The sequence below is a fragment of the Dipodomys spectabilis genome, unplaced genomic scaffold (assembly GCF_019054845.1).
Source record: "Dipodomys spectabilis isolate Male_0828 unplaced genomic scaffold, ASM1905484v1 ptg000595l, whole genome shotgun sequence".
In the NCBI taxonomy this organism is placed as follows: domain Eukaryota; kingdom Metazoa; phylum Chordata; class Mammalia; order Rodentia; family Heteromyidae; genus Dipodomys; species Dipodomys spectabilis.
The window spans coordinates 297,332-316,882 of record NW_024871272.1 but is presented as its reverse complement, the minus strand read 5'-3'; the positions used below and the strand labels follow the sequence as shown (position 1 = coordinate 316,882).

The 19,551-nt window shown below is 51.9% G+C and overlaps 1 protein-coding gene across 1 annotated transcript in view; it reads left to right on the top strand.

Annotated features, from left to right (window-relative positions):
• The first annotated feature begins 4,290 nt into the window (after window positions 1-4,290).
• The window catches only part of Fyco1 (FYVE and coiled-coil domain autophagy adaptor 1), a 36,733-nt gene continuing 21,472 nt past the window's right edge, over window positions 4,291-19,551 (top strand). Inside the window, exons 1-3 of the mRNA XM_042671055.1 lie at window positions 4,291-4,395; window positions 17,084-17,219; window positions 19,434-19,540. Of these exons, the coding sequence (XP_042526989.1) occupies window positions 17,165-17,219; window positions 19,434-19,540 (162 nt within the window). The 5' untranslated portion in view covers window positions 4,291-4,395; window positions 17,084-17,164. The remainder of the gene's footprint in view (window positions 4,396-17,083; window positions 17,220-19,433; window positions 19,541-19,551) is intronic.

Here is a 19,551-nt window from a genome sequence, read left to right as displayed (position 1 = left end):
AGTTCTGACGGCCTTTTGCGAACTTGTCTGTCTGCGGCGGAATCAGCGCATCGATACCATTGCTGCCTTCACATTCACGTCCACACCACTTCTCTACTCTGGTGAGTGAAACTACTCTACGGCTCTCTGTCACTCAGTCTCTGTCCAGACGTGGCGCCACGCCAGAGAGCTCCTACGGCCTTTAGCTGAAAGGCCGGTCACCTCTGAAGCCGAGGACGCTTGGCTTTGGGGGCTTGGCCATTTCTCTCTAGAGGGCTCTGGGGGAAGTCGGGACGCCGCTTCTGCCTGGTCAGCTCTCCTTCACTCACCAGACTGACTCTCCTACTCATTTAATGGGGTGCTGCGAATCACACTAGAGAGGTGAAACCCCTTTGAAATGTCTCCTGCGCTCCCTGGAAAGCCAGAGAGCCTCATTTTTATGCCATTCTCAGAAGTACAGTTTTTGCTACTGCAATGGTAAATGATCAGAAGTCTGTTTACTTTCGGGCTCTCTTTGCTCTCTCTCTGCCATTCATGTCCAACTTTCCCTATCTCTCCCTTTCTCTTTTCTACATTTTGGCTTGTGCCCTGAAGAGTGCGACGCAGGCTGGGTCCCAGGGACCCCCCTCTAGGTTCCCTCTCAAAGGCTAGCCAATGTAGGCTTGATCTATTTGTTCAGGCTTTCTTTGCATTTTTTCAGAAATTCGCCATCTTGAGTTCACCATCTTGGCCACATGGTAGGTTAAGGGTTTGGCCCCATCTGACCCTTAACCTTCCACCAAGCTTACTACTCCATCCATCTATTCTAAGGTGCCTTGCTAACAAGTTGCTCTTTTCACAGGCCCTGGTAACTGAGGCCCAACCAGCTGATATGCTTTGTTAGCAAAGATGTCTAAACGTTGTCGAAATTTTAGGTTTTAAGTTTTGCCTTTTTTGTTTTGTGTTGTGTATTCTACTACTGACTATGTGGTTCTAAAATACTGGGTATATCTGTGCTAAAATTCTCATCACATCTAATGAGTTTCATCATTTCAGAATATTTGTTGGCAATTCTTGATAAGAACCAGGTAAGCTCTACTTATTCTACTTGATCTCCTTGTTGCCTTAATTGGAAATAATAAAGGGCTTTTGTGGCAAAGATTTCAGTTCAAAGCCAGCTCGGGCTAAAAAATCTCTAAGACTCCGCCTCCCAGCTGAACTCTGCAAGTGGTACTATAACTCAAAGTGGTTCAGTGCTAGCCTTGAGCAGAAGTGCTCAGGGACAGTGCCCAGGCCTTGAGTTCAAACCTCCTTAAATAATAGTGGTACTATAACTCAAAGTGGTTCAGTGCTAGCCTTGAGCAGAAGTGCTCAGGGACAGTACCTAGGCCTTGAGTTCAAATCTTGAATACCAACTGGGACAAGCCATCCCAGCAATGAGCACCTAGACTCAGCCAGTCTGGGGAACAAGGGAACATGGAGAAGAGTAAGAGGAGATAATGTCACATCAGCTACTTTGTGCCTGCCCTTTCAAAATTAACCAGAGCCGGGAGGTCAGTGGAAGTAAGAAGCCTACCCAGCCAATGTCTATACCTGTGTAGCTATTAACTGAACAGGAATTTATATTCTTGCCTTTGTCCCCTGACTTCTCTACCTAGTCGCCAGATGTCAGAAGTATCTAGGGACATTTCTACCAACATTTTCAGCCCCAAGTCCTTCCTCTTGCCATTTATTTGCTGTTTAGTATTTTTTTTTCCAGCCCCTCAATGCTCATGAGACTTCTCCAGACTTCACCTAAGGACTCACGCCACCAAGGGACAGCTGCTGCTCACTGCCTTCTCTGGGAGGGGACCAAATTCCAGCCTTTTACCCCCATTGTCGACGCCCCTTGTCAGCAGGAAGTAGCCAGAGAGAATCCTCGCCCTATTTCATGATTATTAAAAGGCTGGAATGTAAGGTCCGCTCCTGGATGGTGAGCAGACTCCACCCTCCTCGCAGCAAAGTCTCCACCCAGTACCTGCGTTACCTAGGCAACTGGGACACCTGGAAGAGGTCACATCTGCATCCGCTGAGGTCACATCTGAATTTGATGTGGCCACATCTTTCCCCGCCCATACCCTACATAAGGCCTAGCCCAGGCCCAGACTCTTTTTTTCTCACTCTGTTCTTTTCTAGCTCTCGCTCTTGCTCTTCTTTTCTAGCTCTCTCTGCTCTCTCTCTGCTCTAGCTCTTCCCTCTCTCTTTCCCAGCCACGTGGAGTGCCAACCTTGCCTGGTCCCAGCAGGTCTACTGAATAAACCTACCCCTTACCTGAATGCCACGTGCGTGCTGGTGCTGTTCTTACTCGATTACCTCTTTTTAAAAACCTAACACCCACTTCTTTGCATGAGAAGGTAGAACTTTCTCTCTTTCTCTCTACTTTAATCCTGTTAAACTAAAATAAATGCTGGCTAAAAATTTCGCCTTGTGTGACTCTACTGTGACTCTACACCACGGAATAAATTCTTCTCATGATTGGATCTCAAGATTTTGTGTGGCAAGTAAGAAGCTGTGGGAACCTCCTCCTCTCATCCATCCTCTGGTGACACGAGGACCTGAGTTCAAAACCCAGTACTGCCAGGCCCTGGTAGCTCATACCTGTCATCCTAGCTATTCAGGGGCTGAGATCTGAGGGTTGAGGCTCAAAGCCAATCTGGGGCAGGAAAGTCCTGAGACTCTTATCTCCAATGAACCACTAAAAAGCTGGAAATGGAGGTGTGAATCAAATAGTAGAGGGCCAACCTTGAAAGAACGTAGAAATGGGCCTAAGGCTGAAGTATGGTAGTTCATTAATTGATAGTTTTGGCCAATGATCAGAGAGGGAGAGGGTTGATTACAATATGGAACATTAGGCCCACTAATATTTCTTGTGTGTGTGAGTGTGTGTGCACAAGTGTGTGTAGACCAGTGCTGGGGCTAGAAATCCAGGCCTGGGAGTTGTCCCTGAGTTTTGTTTTGCTTTATTTTCCCCTCAAGACTAGCACTCTAGGGCTGGGAAGGTGGCTCAGTGGTAGAGCACTTGCCTTGCATGCCTGAGGCCCTGGGTTCGATTCCTCAGCACCACATAAGCAAAAAAGAAAAAAAAACGGAAGTGGCACTGTGGCTCAAGTGGTAGAGCGCTAGCCTTGAGCTGAAGAGCTGAGGGACAGCACCCAGGCCCAGAGTTCAGGCCCCACGACCGGACCAAAAAAAAAAGACTAGCACTCTAGTGCTTGAGCCACATCTTCATATCCAGCTTTTTGCTGGCTTGCTAAAGATAAGAATCTCAAGGCCTTTTCCTGCCCAAGGTGGTTTTAAACCTTGATCCTCAGATCTCAGCCTCAGTTAGCTAGGATGATAGGTGTGAACCACTAGCTTCTGGTTTATTTATCTTTTTTGTTGGTTGTAGGGCTTGAACTCTGGGCCTGGGCACTGTCCCTGAGCTCTTCAGCTCAAGCCAAGGGTTCTACCACTTGAGCCACAGCACCACTTCTGGTGTTCTGGTGGCTAATTGGAGGAAAGCTTCTCACAGGTTTTCCTGCCTGGGCTGGCTTTGAACCTCGATCCTCAGATCTCAGATCTCCTGAGTAGCTAGGATGGCTAGGCAGGTGTGAGCCACTGGTGCCTGGCTTATATCTTTTGTTAATCTCAATAAATAAACATTTTGCAATAATAACAAAAATATTAACGAACTATTTCACGTTGTTTGGGGACTAAGGACTTGAAATTCAGGTTTATTTATATACTTAGAGCACATGGCACCAATCAACAATTCCAGGTAATCCCATTTCAAAAACTCAACAGGTACACATGGGCGGAGAGCTCCTGACAGATAATTACCTGCACACAAGCCCTCCATTTCCCCAAATGGGTTTTTGTTGTTGTTTTTTTAAATGGGAGATTCTTTCTCTCTCTCTCTCTCTCTTTCTTTCTTTCTCCCTTTCTTCTTCTTTTTCTTTCTTCTCCTTTCTTTTTTTTCCCATTCTCTCTTTCCACTTCCCCAAATTATAATAGTTAAGCGCACCTGGCTAAGGTGGAGAAGGAGACGAGGGGCGTGGCTTGGTCAGTTAAACCCCCGCCCTGGAGCATGCCGGGAGTCGTAGTCAGGCTTCCCTGCCTCCGCTCCTCCCCCGCCCCTAGCTCCCTGGAGCATGCCGGGAGTCGTAGTCAGTAAACGGCAGCTCCCCCCCCCCCCCCCGCCCCCCCCCCACGGCGCCCGCTCGGGTGACTGACGGGAGTTGTAGGCTCACGGTGCCGCGCGGGCCTGCCGGGAGTTGTAGTCCGGCCCTGGGGCGGTGCGGGGGGAGGCGCTCGTTGTCAGTGGAGTGTGCGCGTCATGGCGGGCGGCGCGGGGCTCGAGTCGCCTTCCGCTTGGCCTCGGAAAGTTTCGGTTCGACCGGACGGGGGACCCGCGACCTCGTAAGTGTGGCGGACGGGGCCGGCGGGGCTCCGAGGCGTGCGGGGGTGTGCGGGCCGCTCGGGGGCGCGCCCCCTCAGGGCCCGGCGCGGACCGGGAGCGGTTTGCCCACCTGTTGCGCGGCCTGGCGGCGGCCCGGGCCCCGGGGCTCCCTGCGGGGCGGGGGGCCGGGCCCCGGGGCTCCCTGCGGGGCGGGGGGCCGGGCCCGGGGCTCCCTGCGGGGCGGGGGGCCGGGCCCCGGGGCACCCTGCGGGGACCCCCAAAAGCTCGGGTCTGGGGGGGGGGCCTGGGGCGGGGGGGGGGACCTAGCCCGGCCCAGACAGCTTCGTTTTTCAAGTTTTAGGGTCGGGCTTAACTAGGTCCAGACAGCTTCGTTTTTGGGGGGGGGGGGGCTTAGCTCAGCCCAGACAGTTGTTTTAGGGTGTTTAGTTCGGCCCAGACAGCTTCGTTTTGGGGGGGGGCTTAGCTGGGCCCAGACAGTTGTTTTAGGGTGTTTAGCTCAGCCCAGACAGTTGTTTTAGGGTGTTTAGTTCGGCCCAGACAGCTTAGTTTTGGGGGGCTTGTCTGGGTCCAAACAGCTTAGTTTTGGGGGGCTTGGCTGGGTCCAAACAGCTTAGTTTTGGGGGATTTAGCTGGGCTCAGGTTAGTTTTGGGGTTAGCCCGGCCCAAACAGCTTCGTTTTTGGGGGGAGGGGCTTAGCTGGGCCTAGACAGCTTAGTTTGGGGGGGCTCTGCTCAGCCCAGACAGTTGTTTTAGGGTGTTTAGTTCGGCCCAGACAGTTGTTTTAGGGTGTTTAGTTCGGCCCAGACAGTTGTTTTAGGGTGTTTAGTTCGGCCCAGACAGTTTAGCTTTGGAGAGCTTAACTCGGCCCAGACAGTTTAGTTTTGGGGTGAACTTAACTGGGCCCAGACAGTTTAGATTTTTTGGGGGGGAGGGTGCTTAGCTGAGCCTTGACAGTTTGAGAATACATAATTTAATTGGGGAGGGCTTACCCTGGACCCAGACAGCCCCCCCTCCCATGTTTACTTCTTTGAGGGGGACTCCTGTTGATGACCTGGTGTGTGTGTGTGTGGGGGGGGGGTGTCCTCCCCTCCCCTCCCCACCCCCAGGTGCAGGTCTTCTGAGACCCACCTGAGGTGTTTCCAGAAACACCTGTTGGGTGACTGGGGGTGGGAAGTGTTTTCTGGTGTGTTAGGGGCGGGGCGTGGGGCAGGAATCTGGAAAGGGAAATTTTGTTTTTCACCTAAGCACATGCGATTGACAATGTCCTTTACCCACATGGATCCCTTGTTGCGCATGTCAGGCGATTGCATTCTACCACTTTCTAGAAGGGTCCTCATTGCTGTCTTCATCCTGGGGGATGGGGGGGAGCAGTAGTTAGGCAAGGGGGGCTCATGCTTGTAATCCTAGCTACTCGGGATGCTGAGATCTGAGGAGCAGGGTTCAAAGTCAGCCCGGAGAAGGGAAGTCCTGAGAGACTCTTACCTCTAATTAACCACCAAAAAGCCAGAAAGGGGAACTGTGGCTCCTAGGGTAGAGCCAATAGCCCTGAATACAAAAGCTTAGGGGCAATACCCAGGCCCTGAGTTCAAGCCCTTAGGACTGACACCAAAACAACCCAACACACACTTGTGGAGCAGCCACATTTTCTCTGTTCCTCTGCTGTTCTTAACCACCACCAGGGCTTTTTATAGGGAGAGGATCAGGATTTAGTCTGTCACTGCCCTCCTCCTCCTGCTGTAGGTCTTGTAGTTTCCTGCTGCCTACTTAATTCTTCTGCCATCTGCTTAATGCTGGGGTGGGGGTGGGGGGTTGAGGGGTGGCGGGTTGAGGGGTGGCAGGGCGAGCTATTCAATTGTCTTTCAGCTTCCATTGTCCCCACCTTGCTGAACTGGACCCTGTTGAGTGATTAGCTCTTGACCAGACCATCTTCCCAGCCCGACCAGAAGGTCACACCTAGGTTTTAGCTTGGACTCACGGCCTGAGCACCGTCCCTTAGCTTTCTCTAGCTCTCGGCCTCCAGAACCAGCTCCACTTCCAGTTTAGTGTTGTTAATTGGAGATAAGAGTTATCTCAGATTTTCCTGCTGGCTCTTTGGCGGTTAATTGGAGGTAAGATTCTCCTGAACTCTCCTGCCCTGGCCGGCTTCAAACTGATCCTCAAGTCGCCTGATCCTCAAGTCGCAGCCTCCTGAATAGCTAGGATTACACGTGGCCCAGCGGATACCTCTGTTCTTACAACGTGGAATGCCCCAAAGTAGTTGCGGGCCATGGTTATTGTCACCCTGGAAATAAGAGCTAGTTGTCACCTTGGTGGCTCTCTGCTTCTTTTATTAGAAAGATCTGAAAATAAAGTTTATCTGCTTAGGTTAAAGGTGTTCATCTTTGGGTAACACTTGCATTTCTATTTATTTTTAAGTGATCTCAATAGTTTATTAAGAAAATAGGTAAAACGGGCTGGGAAGGTGGCTCAGTGGTAGAGCGCTTGCCTTGCATGCATGAGGGCCCTGGGTTTGAATCCTCAGCACCACGTAAGCAGAAAAAGCCGGAAGTGGCCCTGTGCCTCAAGTGGTAGAGCGCTAGCCTTGAGCTGAATTGCTGAGGGACAGCGCCCAGGCCCAGAGTTTAAGCCCCACAACCGACCAAAAAACAAAAAAGAAAAAAGAAAAAAAATAGGTAAAACATATGGAATTGTATAGTGACCATCCATATACTCTTTGTTTTTCCTTCCTCAGTACTGGGGTTTGAACTCAGGACCTGCTTGCAAGGCTGGTACCCTACCACTTGAACCACATCTCCAGCCCTGTTTTTTGGCTAGTTATTTTGGAGATAACATCTCGGGAATTTTTCTAATCTTTTTTTTTTTTTTTTTGTCGGTCGTGGGGCTTGAACTCTGGGCCTGGGCGCTGTTCCTCAGCTCTTCAGCTCAAGGCGAGCGCTCTACCACTTGAGCTACAGCGCCACTTCCGGTTTTCTGGTGGTTTATTGGAGATAGGAGTCTCACGGTCTCTCCTGCCCGGGCTGGCTTTGAACCGCGATCCTCAGATCTCAGCCTCCTGAGTAGCTAGGATTACAGGCGTGAGCCACCAGCGCCCGGCGAATTTTTCTAATCTTGAACTACAGCCCTCCTTTCTCTCATCTTCTTGACTAGCTTAAGATTATAGACGAAGTCCACGGGTGCCCTGTCCACTTTTAATCTTGGACAAATAACGTATCCTTGGCATTTGCTTTAGAAATTAGTTATGACCTCGGGCAAGGATCCTGTCACTGTTCCTGTGCCCTTGGGGCTGGGTTTGGGGAACCAGTGGGGCTCTGGAGTCTAGGTTTTTACCCTGGCTGGCCCTCAGAAGATATTTGTGATGAGAGGAACAACCTGGAATGAAAGCCAGCAGCAGGTGGTTTTGACTAACATTAGTCATTAGTGCTGTGGGCCGCCACATCTAACGAATAAGAGTTAGGGACTCAGTCCTGGCTTTTCCTTTACCAGCACCATTTGGCTGAGGAGTAACCTGTGTTTTCTAGACTTGGGTAAGTCAAGATCAAAGCTGCTTTTGACGTGAGGCCAGGGAAGCATGTCACGTGGCTGTGGTCTCTTGTTGGGAACCACAAGTGGAAGTGGGTGTGGAACCAAGTTCCCCCAAAACAGCCCTAGGCAGCAGGTTGAGCCCCGAAAGTGTAATCTGGAATCTCAGGAGGCATCTGGGCGCGGATTCTGTTCCTGTTTGACCTCTGCTCACAGCCGCTTAGGCCCTTGACCATCCCGGAATAGTATTTGAGCCTCAGTTGGAACAATTACTATAGTAGGAATTAAAATGTTGCAAACAATGGCTAGCCTGTTGCTACAGTTTGAGAAATTGGGTGGTACAGAGTCTTGTTGGTTTTTGCAGTACTAACATTTGAACCAACTCAGGGTCTTGTGCTAGCTAGAGACAGGTACTCTACCATTTAAGTTAGGCCTCCAGCCTCCTTTTGTTTTTATTATTATTGTTGTTGTTGTTATTAGTGCTTGCACTCAGCGCATGGATGCTATCCCTAAACTTTTTTCTTTCTTTTTTTTTTGCTTACTCTACCACTTGAGCCACAGCTCCACATTCGGCTTTTTTGGTGGTTAAGTGGAGATAGAAGTCTCACTTTTCTACACAGGCTGGCCTCGAACCATGGATCCTCCTTGAGTCGGATTACAGGCATGAGCCACCAGTGCCTGGCTGCTTTAACGTCACATAGGGCCTGGTCTGGGAACACGATCCTTCTACCTGTGCCTCTCATGTAGTTGGGGTCACAGCCATGCGCACCCCCTCATCCAGTTTGTGAGGGTGGAGTTTCACTAACTTTTTTTCCCCCCAGAAGGATGTCCTGAACTCTGGATCCTCTTGGTTTTCTGCCTCCTGAGTAGCTAGGATGATAGATGTGAGCTATTATACCCGGCCTGGTTTTTGGATGTATCCCTAAGAATGGCTGAATAATCAGTACCAATCGGGGAACGACTGGAAGAGGAAGAGGGCAGAGGCTGCTCATCGGGGCTGGAGAAAGTGCGTCCCCTGCCCCTCGATTTGGAGCCACTTACCCCGCTGGTCCTTCCTGTGTGTGTCGGTCTCCCGTGACATTTGGGCTAGATCCAGAGTACAAAGACAAGGAGGTCTATACATCCGCGTAGCTCTGAGGAAAGACTTTTTAAAGAGATGATGAGGTTTGGTTACAACACAGGGGCCTTGTGCTTGGCTCCAGGCTGGTATAGCTCACCCTCTAGGATACTTGCACCTTTTGACAAGGGGTAGGAAGTTGAGTTAAGGCTGTGTGTGTGTGTGTAGCATCCAGGAAATCTTGGATTAAAAAGCATCCTAAGCAAACCCTCAGCATGCATACAAGGGACTGCAGGCTAAACTCCAGGGGGGAGGTTTAAAATAGAGCTGGAAAAAAAACCGAGCACCCGGCTGCTCACCCCTATAATCTAGGGGTGAGAATCACAGTTCAAAGCTAGCCCGGGTAGGAAAGTCTATGAGACTCTTATTTCCAGTTAACCACTAGAAAGTGGAAGTGGCGCTGTGGCTCAAGTGGTAGAGCGTTTGCCTTGAGCTGAAGAGCTGAGGGACAGCGCCCAGGCCCAGAGTTCAAGCCCCACCACGAAAAATAGAGCTGGAAGGAATTTCCCCAAAGCTGAATCCTGGCACACACACACACACACACACACACACAAAAGAAAAATAGAGCTGGAAGGAATTTCCCCAAAGCTGAACCCTGCCACCCTGGTGCTTTCTTTAAGATAACCCTGGACCTGAGCCGGGAGCTTTGGACAAAGTTAGCCTTTGAGAATGGCTATACTTCCTCTTTCCCACTACCTCTAAAGAACCATTCTAATTCCACGTTGAGAAGGAAGGTCTAGGTTTACCTCTCACCTTATTCCTGCAAAACCAAAAACCCACAAGGAAGTCAGGCCTCTGAGATTACCGAACTCTGTAATCTTAACTTCTCTGGAGGCTGAGATCTGAGGATCGCAATTGAAAGCTGGTGGCTGAGGCTGGAAAAGCCTCTTATCTACAATTAACCACCCAAAGTACTAGAAGTAGAGAATGCTAGCCTTGAGGGGAAAAAAGCTAAGGGATAACACCTAGACCCTGAGGTCAAGCCCCTGTACCAGCACCAAAACAAGGTAGAGGTCAGACAACTTTCAAAGGGCAGAATGCCTGAAGTAGGCGAGCTAAAAATACACGCTGTCACCCAGCTATGCTATGTTCTTTATCTTGTGATTTGTCCCATAAAACAGTAGAGTCAGGCTCTCCAATGAATCAGCGAGAAGTGAGAAGCGGCCTGTGTGGCTCAAGTTGGAGAGCTTCAGCCTTGAGCACAAAAACAACAAAACAAAAGGAGCCTTAGGACTGGTACAAACATCATTTAAAAAAAAAAAAAAAAACCAGGGCTGGGCAGGTGGCCTAGTGGTAGAGTGCTTGCCTAGCATGCAGGAAGCCCTGGGTTCGATTCCTCAGCACCACATACACAGAAAAAGCCAGAAGGGGCGCTGTGGCTCAAGTAGTAGAGTGCTAGTCTTGTGCAAAAGAAGCTCAGGGACATCACCCTGGCCCTGAGTTCAAGCCCCAGGACAGACAAACAAATACCACTGTGGGAAGTTCATTTAACTAATCTGATTCTGAAAGTCTGAAGAGGGGTCCAAATCAAGGAACTTCAGCCACCCCGCACCCCCCAATAAGGAAAGACAATTTGTTGGCACTTTGCCAGGAAAGGAAGGGCCTGAGGGAAGTGTGAGAACCCACGGAGCTGTCACGCAATGCCACAGCCCAGCTCCACTCTGTGATCTTGGAGAGCAGAAGTTGGCGATCGAGGCATCAGTCAGCATGATGAGCTGCCTGAGACACGCCCTGTGCCCTTACCTGGCCCTTCTGTTTAGCGGCCCAAGTTCCTCCTCTGGGGAGCAAGGCTTGTCCCGATTGGACCAGGACCCTCACGCACGGCCTCTTTGAGTCTCAGTGACTTCGGAGGCACTGTTCGCAAATACTGCCAGCATGTGGCGGGCTCAGGCTAGAAAGAGAGGCTGGCAGGGATGTGTCTTACTTGCTGCCGATGCAGTCAGCTCGCTTGCAGACGCTCTGAGTTCTCCCAGTGGTTTGCACCATGGGACCACAGCCAGACAGCACATTTCCTCTGCCTCATCTTGAAAGGCGCTTTGATCTTGCTTTTACCCAGGTTTTGTCTTTGAACTCTTCTTCGGAAAAATGCCCATTACCCACCAAACCAAAGCTCTCCTGTGACAGGAAGTGCTGGCTGGAGGACTGGCTGCCATTGCTTGAGGACTCACTGGCACTGGCAACTCACGCCTGTAATCCCAGCTACTCTGGAGGCTGGGATGTGAAGATCTCAGCTTAAAAGCCAGCCAGCCTGGACTGATGACTCCACCAGACACTCCAGTTACTTAGCCGAAAGCTAGGAGTAGAGGTGTGGCTCAAGTGGTAGAGTGCACATACACAAAAGAAAAGTAACCTTGGAGTTGGGGCCTAGGCCACTACTGGGCAGTTGAGGTCAGACACAGCTAGGAGAGCGAGGAGGAGGGGGACCGAGGGCGCAGGGTAAAGGGCCTTGGGCTAAGAGGTATGGACACCTGCCTGAAAGTCACCTGCGCGCCCAGGACACCTGGTGTCTACTTACAGAGGAACGTGGATCCTCCTGATGATGACGATCCTCCGAATCATCATCTTCTGTTCATTTATTGATTTATTTTTGTCGGTCCTGGGGCTTGAACTCAGGGCCTGGGCACTGTCCCTGAGCTTTTTGTGCTCAAGGCTAGCGCTCTACCACTTGGAGCCACAGTTCCACTTCTGGTTTTCTGGTGGCTCGTTGGAGATCATAGTCTCACGGACTTTCCTGCCCGGGCTGGCTTTGAACCGCGATCCTCAGATCTCAGCCTTCTGAGTAGCTAGGATGACAGGCGTGAGCCACTGGGCCACAGCCTGGTTTTTAAAATGTGTTGTGGTAGTGAACATAAACAGTCTTTGATCAACGAAGGAAACTCTACAAACACCAGAGAAATCTAAACTGTATGGTCTTTGTTTGCTTTTCTGGCACTGGGGATTGAACTCAGCTCCCAGCACTTCTAGGCAAGTGCTCTACCACTTGGACCATGTCTCCCAGTCAGTCAGTCCCCAGACCTTTTTACTTTTAGTTAGTTTTCACATAGGGCCTTTGGCCAGTCTAGCCTCAGACCTTGATCCTCTTATTTTGGTACCTCCTGTGTAGCTCAGATTACAGGTGTGCATCACCACACCTGACTCACCCAAAAATAGGTGTTTTTTTTTGTTTGTTTGTTTTTGTTTTGCCAATCCTGGGGCTTGAACTCAGGGCCTGGGCACTGTTCCTGAGCTTCTTTTACTCAAGGCTAGCATTCTACCACTTGAGCCACCTTCCCAGCCCAGGTTTTTTGTTTTAGATCTAATTTTCCACCAACAGTGATGTTGATGGTGAAGTTACATTTCCAGCTTATTTCTCTGCCTCAAGGTTTAGTTTGGTGTGTGACATGAGAATGGATGTATTATTTCACCTCTCCTGGCAGCTTACCGGGGCCTCTCCACGTACCAGAGCAATCCCCAGTCGCCAGGGGAATAAACAGACAGCAGCGTCAGCTACAGACAGAGTGTGGAAACAGATTAAAGGCTTTACAGGGCTACTGCGGTGGCCAATAGGCCTAAAGTCCAGAGGAGAACAGATCCCGGGCAGGGCTTCAGCGCCTGATCTGCATATGGGCTGGTTGTCATCGCTGCCTTCTGAGGCTTCAGATGCCCTTTGGAGTTCGTAAGGTTGTCGGAGGTGATGTGCGAGTCTTCCCACAGTATGAATTGCTTAAAGGTCAGGCCTCGTTCACAGCTGCGATCAGCCCACCTTTCACACTGGTGGCCTGGCCAGCAGCTGGTAGTTAGCTCAGAAGGTCACACAGACCCTCCTTAAGGTCATAAGTAATAGCAAGGTCATAGTCTACTAGAGTCTGTTCTTTTGGTTTTGTGCACCTGTGCGCCAGTTCTGGGGCTTGAACTCAGAGCCTGGATGTTGTCCCTTAGCCTTTTGCTCAAGACTGGCACTCTTAACACTTGAGCCACACTCCACTCCTGGCCTTTTTTTTTTCTTTCTGCTCATCCTTGGGCTTGAACTCAGGGCCTGGGCGCTGTCCCTGAGCTCTTCAGCTCAAGGCAAGCGCTCTACCACTTGAGCCACAGCGCCACTTCCAGTTTTCTGGTGGCCCACTGGAGATAAGAGTCTCAGGGACTTTCCTGCTTGGGCTGGCTTTGAACTGGGATCCACAGATCTCAGCCTCCTGAGTAACTAGGATGACAAGCGCGAGCCACCAGCGTCTGGGTCCCCCTCATTCCTTGTAAAAGAGAGAAGACTGCAGATAGGAGTATCTGGGAAGGATGAGCCACTCAGTAAACACTGTAATTACAGACCAAAGGCGTTGGGTTACCTAATGGCTTTGACTCACACGGGCTGAGGGGGAAGGCCCTGCCTCCGAGCCCGCCTCTGGGACACCCCTGAACCCCCAACCTGCTTTGCCCCCCAGCAGTCCCAACAGGGACCTCCAGAGCTCCAGCTACCAGCCAGGTACACGTCTTTCTATAGGCGATGACTTCATAGCTGCTGTTGGTCGTGTTCAACGCTTTTGCCAGGGGGCCTCTCTGCTTCCTGAACTGCCTTTCTGATGGCTCTTCTTTGGTCAGGATGGAATTTACAGCTGGTATCTTCCCTCCTTGTGTTGGGAGTCGGGAGGACACCAAGTGTACGGTGTCCTGTTGGGGTCAAGTTCTTAGCTGTGCTGTTGGGACTGTGGTTCTGAAGGCGTGGCGTGGCGTCTCCTCCTCCTCTTTGGTGGTGCTTCTTTTCTTCCTGTCTGACCGCTCCCATCTTGTGTTCTCACCCCAGCTACATTTGTAAGCATTAGTTGGCCATTTGCACCATAGCTCAAACTAGTTCACATGAGTCAAGTCTGTGTGTTTGTATCTCCATCTGGCTTTAATTTGTGGTATCTGTTGTTTAAGGCATGTAAGGTATCTCTGCGGGCACAAGTCACAAATTACCTCTAAATTAACTCTTCTGCCATGGCTATAGAAGCCCAGGTAATAACTTTTGTGGGGGGGCTGGTCATGGGGTTTGAACTCAGGGCCTGGGCACTGTCCTTGAGCTCTTCACCTCAAGGTGAGCACTCTACCACTTGAGCCACCGTGCCACTTCCAGTTTTCTGGTGGTTTATTGGAGATAAGAGTCTCATGGACTTTCCTGCCTAGGCTAGCTTTGAACCACGATCCTCAGATCTCAGCCTCCTGATAGCTGGGATTTACAGGCGTGTGTGAGCCACTGGTGCCCGGCTCAGGTAATAACTTTGAAGACCCCATTTAAGTCAGGTGCCAGTGGCTCACACTTACAATTCTAGCTACTAGGGAGGCTGAGAATATGAGGATAACCATTTGAGGCCAGCCCAGACAGAACCCAAGCCAGGCTTCATGGGAGCTTGAGATGGGTAAGATTGCACTTGCAGAGCAGTCTGGAGAAGTCTCTGTCTCCATGAGGGGAAGCTGGACATGGTGGTGCACACCTACGGTCCCAGCCTCAAGTGGGTGAATTCTGACTCAGGGGTGCTCCTGGGTGCAGAAGGGAACCCCACCCTAAAAACGATCAGTGGAAATCCAGGGCTCGAGGAGTGTTGGGGTTCTAAGCTCAGACCCTAGTACCCCTCAGAAAGCCTCAGAGACCCACAATAACCCTGCACGTTAATTCCCGTTCCCCTCCTTTGGGAACTTGGTTGTTTTCCGACGAGATTTACGTGTTAATGTTGAGTCGTTAACAGGAAAATCCAAAAATGGTCCAAGATTTCTCATCAGTGGGTTTCTGACTTGAAAGAGCTGGTGAGAGACGGCACTGCGGGGTTTTGAAGGGTTTTCAGATGTTGGTGGATTGGTGGCGGTGACTTGTACTTCGGGGGAGGGGGGTCTTTTGGGGAGTGGGAGACCAGGGGCCCCTCCCCCAGGGCCATCGGGCAGTGCCAGGCTCTGCGAGTCACGTCGCTTCCTGGGTTGTGGGTGTCAGGGCGAGGTTGGTTCACAGAAGTCTTCTCGCCTCAACCACAGGGCAGGCTTCACACGAGCAGGGCTGGGGAGCAGGCGTACCCCTTCTGTGCCTTTCCTAGGTTAGCAGTGACCCCCAGATCACAGCAGTCTCAAACCTGGGAGAATGGTCCCTCTCGTGTGCACCTCAGCCAGTGCGTGCTCAGTGACCCGCGGCCAGGGGGCCTCGTGGGGCAGTCACAGACCTGGAGCGCCATCCCCTTTTCCCATGATTCCTCCCAGAAGTGCCCCCCCCCCCATCCACAGCAGAATCCCCTGTCCTGTCTGGCTTTTTAGTAGTTGTGGATATTAAGAGTCTCACAGACTTTTCCTGCCCAGGCTGGCTTTGAACCGCGATCCTCAGATCTCAGCCTCCTGAGTAGCTAGGCTGACAGGCGTGAGCCTCCAGCGCCCGCTCGTTCATTCTTGACTTGCTCATGTATTGATTGTGTATAGCGGTGGTAGTGAATTACTAGGACTGCCCCGCAGCCGCGTGTTCTGCTCTCTCTAGGCACCAGAGAGGAGTCACAGCTCTACCAGCCAGGGAGTTAAAAATAGGCACAAGACCTTTGGTCTCGTGACTGTGACCGGCCCCTGTCACGCTGGTGCCAGGATGTTTGTGTAAATATTTGTGGCTGCCACCTCTGCCCTTCCAGGACCTCAGTGCCCCCACTCCCAGAGCCCTGGGGGACGCACAGGGGGAGGGTGCTGATATCGATCCTGGAGGCCAAAGTGGTTCTAATACCCAGTAGGGGCACTTAGTCCTTGTTAGAGTGCTCATGGCACAGGCCTAAAGGGCCCTGGGGCATTCTGGGAAAACTGGCAGGTTTGAAATCACACTGAGCAGGGGTTTCACCGCCTGACTCTCTCCCCTGAGCTTCAGTTTTTCTCTCGCTGAGTGGGGAAGAGGTGGTCCACCCAGGGTGACTGTGAGAAGTAAAAAGTAGTCTGGGAGCCCGTGGCTCACGCCTGTCATCCTAGCTACTCGGGAGGCTGAGATCCAAAGATGGAGGTTCAAAGCCAGCCCCGGCAGGAAAGGCTGTGAGACTCTTAGCTCCAATGAACCACCAGAAAACCAGAAGTGGCGCTGTGGCTCAAGTGGTAGAGCACCTTGAGCTGAAGAGCTGAGGGACAGCGCCCAGGCCCTGAGTTCAAGCCCCAGGACCAACCAAAAAACAAAAACCAGTAGTCGTGTGTAAAAGGAAACAGGGCCTGTCCACCCTCCTAGTAGTGGCTGTTAGTGCAGGGGGTACTGGGCCTTGAACTCAGGCCTCACACTCTTGCTCAGTGTCTTCACTTAAGGCTGGCGCTCTGCTACTTGAGCCATAGTCCCACGTCTGTGTTTTGGCTGGTGAATTAGGGATCCAGGTCTCCTTCCTGTCCAGGCTGGCTTTGGACCTTGTGGCTCAGATCTCAGCCTTCAGAGCCACTAGGATGCCAGGCGTGAGCCGCTGCCGCCTGGCCGGCCTCTCCACCGCAAACCCTGCGGCTTTGCAGTAGACAGAATCAGACATTCCCTGAAGAGTGCGTGCACGCACGCACGCACGCACGCACGCGTGGCCAGGCCCCTCCCCACCAGCCACTGTGGCCTCCTCGCCGTTGATCTGCAGCCGCCGAAGTGCCCTTAAATCACATTACCAGATACCGGCCTTGGGCTGTTAACCCGGGATTCACCAACTGCCAAGGCCTGTCATGGAGCTTAAAATAGACACCTGTCCCTTGCTGGTAGGACAGCCACCTAGTCTCCCGGGTGCCAGGCTAGGCAGTGTCAGCAGATCGGGCTGATCCGTGCTCTGGCCAGTGGAGAACCAGGGAGGGAGCCATCTATCTGCCAGGCAAGCCGGGCTGTGCCCTCCCCGTGGGGGCCCGGGGGAGACTCTGCCAAGGTGGGAAGGCGAGCCGATCCTGTCCACGGACGTAGAACACTGTGTTCCATGTTGATCTCCTTTCTCCTGCGGCTCCAAAGCAGGTCAGGGAATCCGATCGTTCAGTGGCAGAAAGGGAGCACGCTGTCTCTTCTGCGATGATAGCAGGTGGGGTGACCTTGTGGCCAGAGGGGTGTCCTCAGTCAGTGTCTGACCCCCCCCTCCCCTGTGCAGGTCCAGCATGGAGTCTGAGCACCACTGACTGGCGGCCTCTTTCCAGACGCACCGAGCAGGAGGGCTGGCTGGGCATGCGCCATGGCTTCCTCCGGCGCCGAGAGCCAGTTGCAGAGGATCATCCGCGATCTCCAAGGTTCCTGGCTCACCGGGTGCTGGCGGCTTTGGCTGGGAGGGAGTTGGGGCTGACAATCCTTCCGCTGCCAGCTGAGGAAGAAAAAGAAATCTGTCTCTGTTTGCCCCGCTTGGCAGCAGAGCGCCGAGCACGCAGCCCATAGACAGCTTTGGGGATGTCAGGTTGCTCTGGCCCTGGTCTCCGTTGGTGTGTGTTGATCCCAAGCTTCCTGGTGGCCTCTGATGAAATCGCCAGGCTCTGGGCAGCTGGCTTCTTGCAGGAAGACTATCTTCCCTCTGGGTTGGCAGGTCACACACCGGTCCATCTTGTTCTGCTGTGTCACGTGGCCTTGGCTGGCAGAGAGAGAGAGCCCATTGCCGCTGCCATTCTCCAGCTCTGGATCTGCTGCCCTCTCCCAGCTTCCTGAGGGACAGACAGTGGGACTTACGACCCTCCTCTCCCCCCGCCATGTGTGTGTATGTGTGCCAGTACTGGGGCTTGGACTCAAATCGCAATCCTCAGATCTTAGCCTCCTGAGTAACTAGGATGACTGAGCCACTGGCACCCGGTTTTTCACACCCTTGTCTTGTTTGAGGAAAGCAAGGCCGGGCATGCACACAGAGCTGCAGGCAAAGCCTGGCAGGGGCGGAAGACACAGGTTGCTTCTCTGATGGTTTCAGAGGCCTGGTTTCACCTACGATGCCCTAAGAGCCACATTCAGGAAGTTTCTCACTGGCCAGGGCTGGCCACAAAGGCCTCTTGGGCATTCCAGCGCATTCATTGGCTGTAAGAGAAGCTGAAGCCGACCACGCCCCCCAGGCTCGCGTGGCCCAAAGGCCGCCCCAGATGCAAGGGCGTCTGGGCTTTGGCCTCATACTGCCACAGGCTGGCTTCCTCTGTCCCTTATCTGACACGTGGTCCTTGGAGTTTCACAGTTTGGATGTTTACAAAAGTAGCATAATCTCAGGAAGGTGGTGTACAGAAGTTTCATTTCACAAGTCAGACAATGAGTGCATTGCTTTGTGGGGACCATGTCGCCCCTCCCTTCACCGTCCCCCAGTCTTCCCCCTCCTGTGTCTGCCCACAAGTTACACAGGTCATTTTGCGTTTGGATGTCTTGGCGTGTAGGAATAGTCGCGTAGATGTCACCGGTAAAACAACCCTGATCTGGAAATCAGCAATGCAAACCTGCCAGAACCCGCCCCAACTGTGTGAATTCACGTGATATGCTTTCGGATTGGGGATGCTGAGTCTGTGATTGCTTAGCGTTACCAACGCACAAGACACGTGGTGTGGGTAGAAGCTAGCGTCTGGTCCTGTGAGCTAGAGACCCAGCTTGGAAATGAGGAAAAGGACACAGAGAGGCTAGGTGCCGAGCCGGCGATCACACCGCAACAGACTAGCAGCAGCCTCCGTTCTTCGCCATGTAGTCTATTTTCTGCAAGAGTACTTTTTTGAGTAAAGTTTTTAAGATAGAATTTGATCCAGGTGTTGTTCAGAGGGGTGACCGTTTCGTAAGTCCAGACAGTGTCACCCCTTCCTTTGCTTTCCCTCAGTTTCCCCATGCACAAGTCTCACAGTTCATTTTCCACAAAAAGGGTTCCCTGATCACGATTGCATTTGTTCACCCTCCATTTCTGCATCCTCCCCTTGTCCCCCCATTAAAAGACAGAAAACAAAAACTCTAAAGCAAAACCAAATACTCTCATCACTGCCACCGACAAAAAAAAAAATCTCCATGTTCCATTTCCTGGAATTTGTTTCAATCAGTAGATTTTAAAATGTTCAGCAGGGTTATGCCTTGAAAGCCCCCCCCCCCCCTTTTTTTTTTTTTTGGTGCCAGTACTGGGTTTCAAACTCAAGGCCTCACACTTCCATTTATCCTTTTTCACTGAAGACTGGTCCTCTACCACTTGAGCCACAGCGCCACTTCCAGTTTTCTGGTGGTTCATTGGAGATAAGTCTCTCGGACTTTCTTGCCTGGGCTGGCTTTGAACCGCGATCCTCAGATCTCAGCCTCCTGAGTAGCTAGGGTGACAGGCCTGAGCCAGCAGCGCCCGGCCCTGAGAACATCTTAACACTCTTCCCCGAGGTGAAAGCACCTGGATATTTCCTGTGGCTGGACGTGTGCAGGGCTTTCCCTGGCCTCTTCCTCCTCATGCATCTGGCATCTTCCTGCTGTCTTCTCTGACTCCTGCGTCTGCAGTGATGCGTTCCCATCCATGTGTCTTAAAGATGCGGTGACCGAACTGAGCAGCGAATTCAAGGAAGTGGGAGAGCCCATCACCGATGACAGCACCAGCTTGCACAAGTTTTCCTACAAGCTCGAGTATCTCCTGCAAGTAAGTGTCGC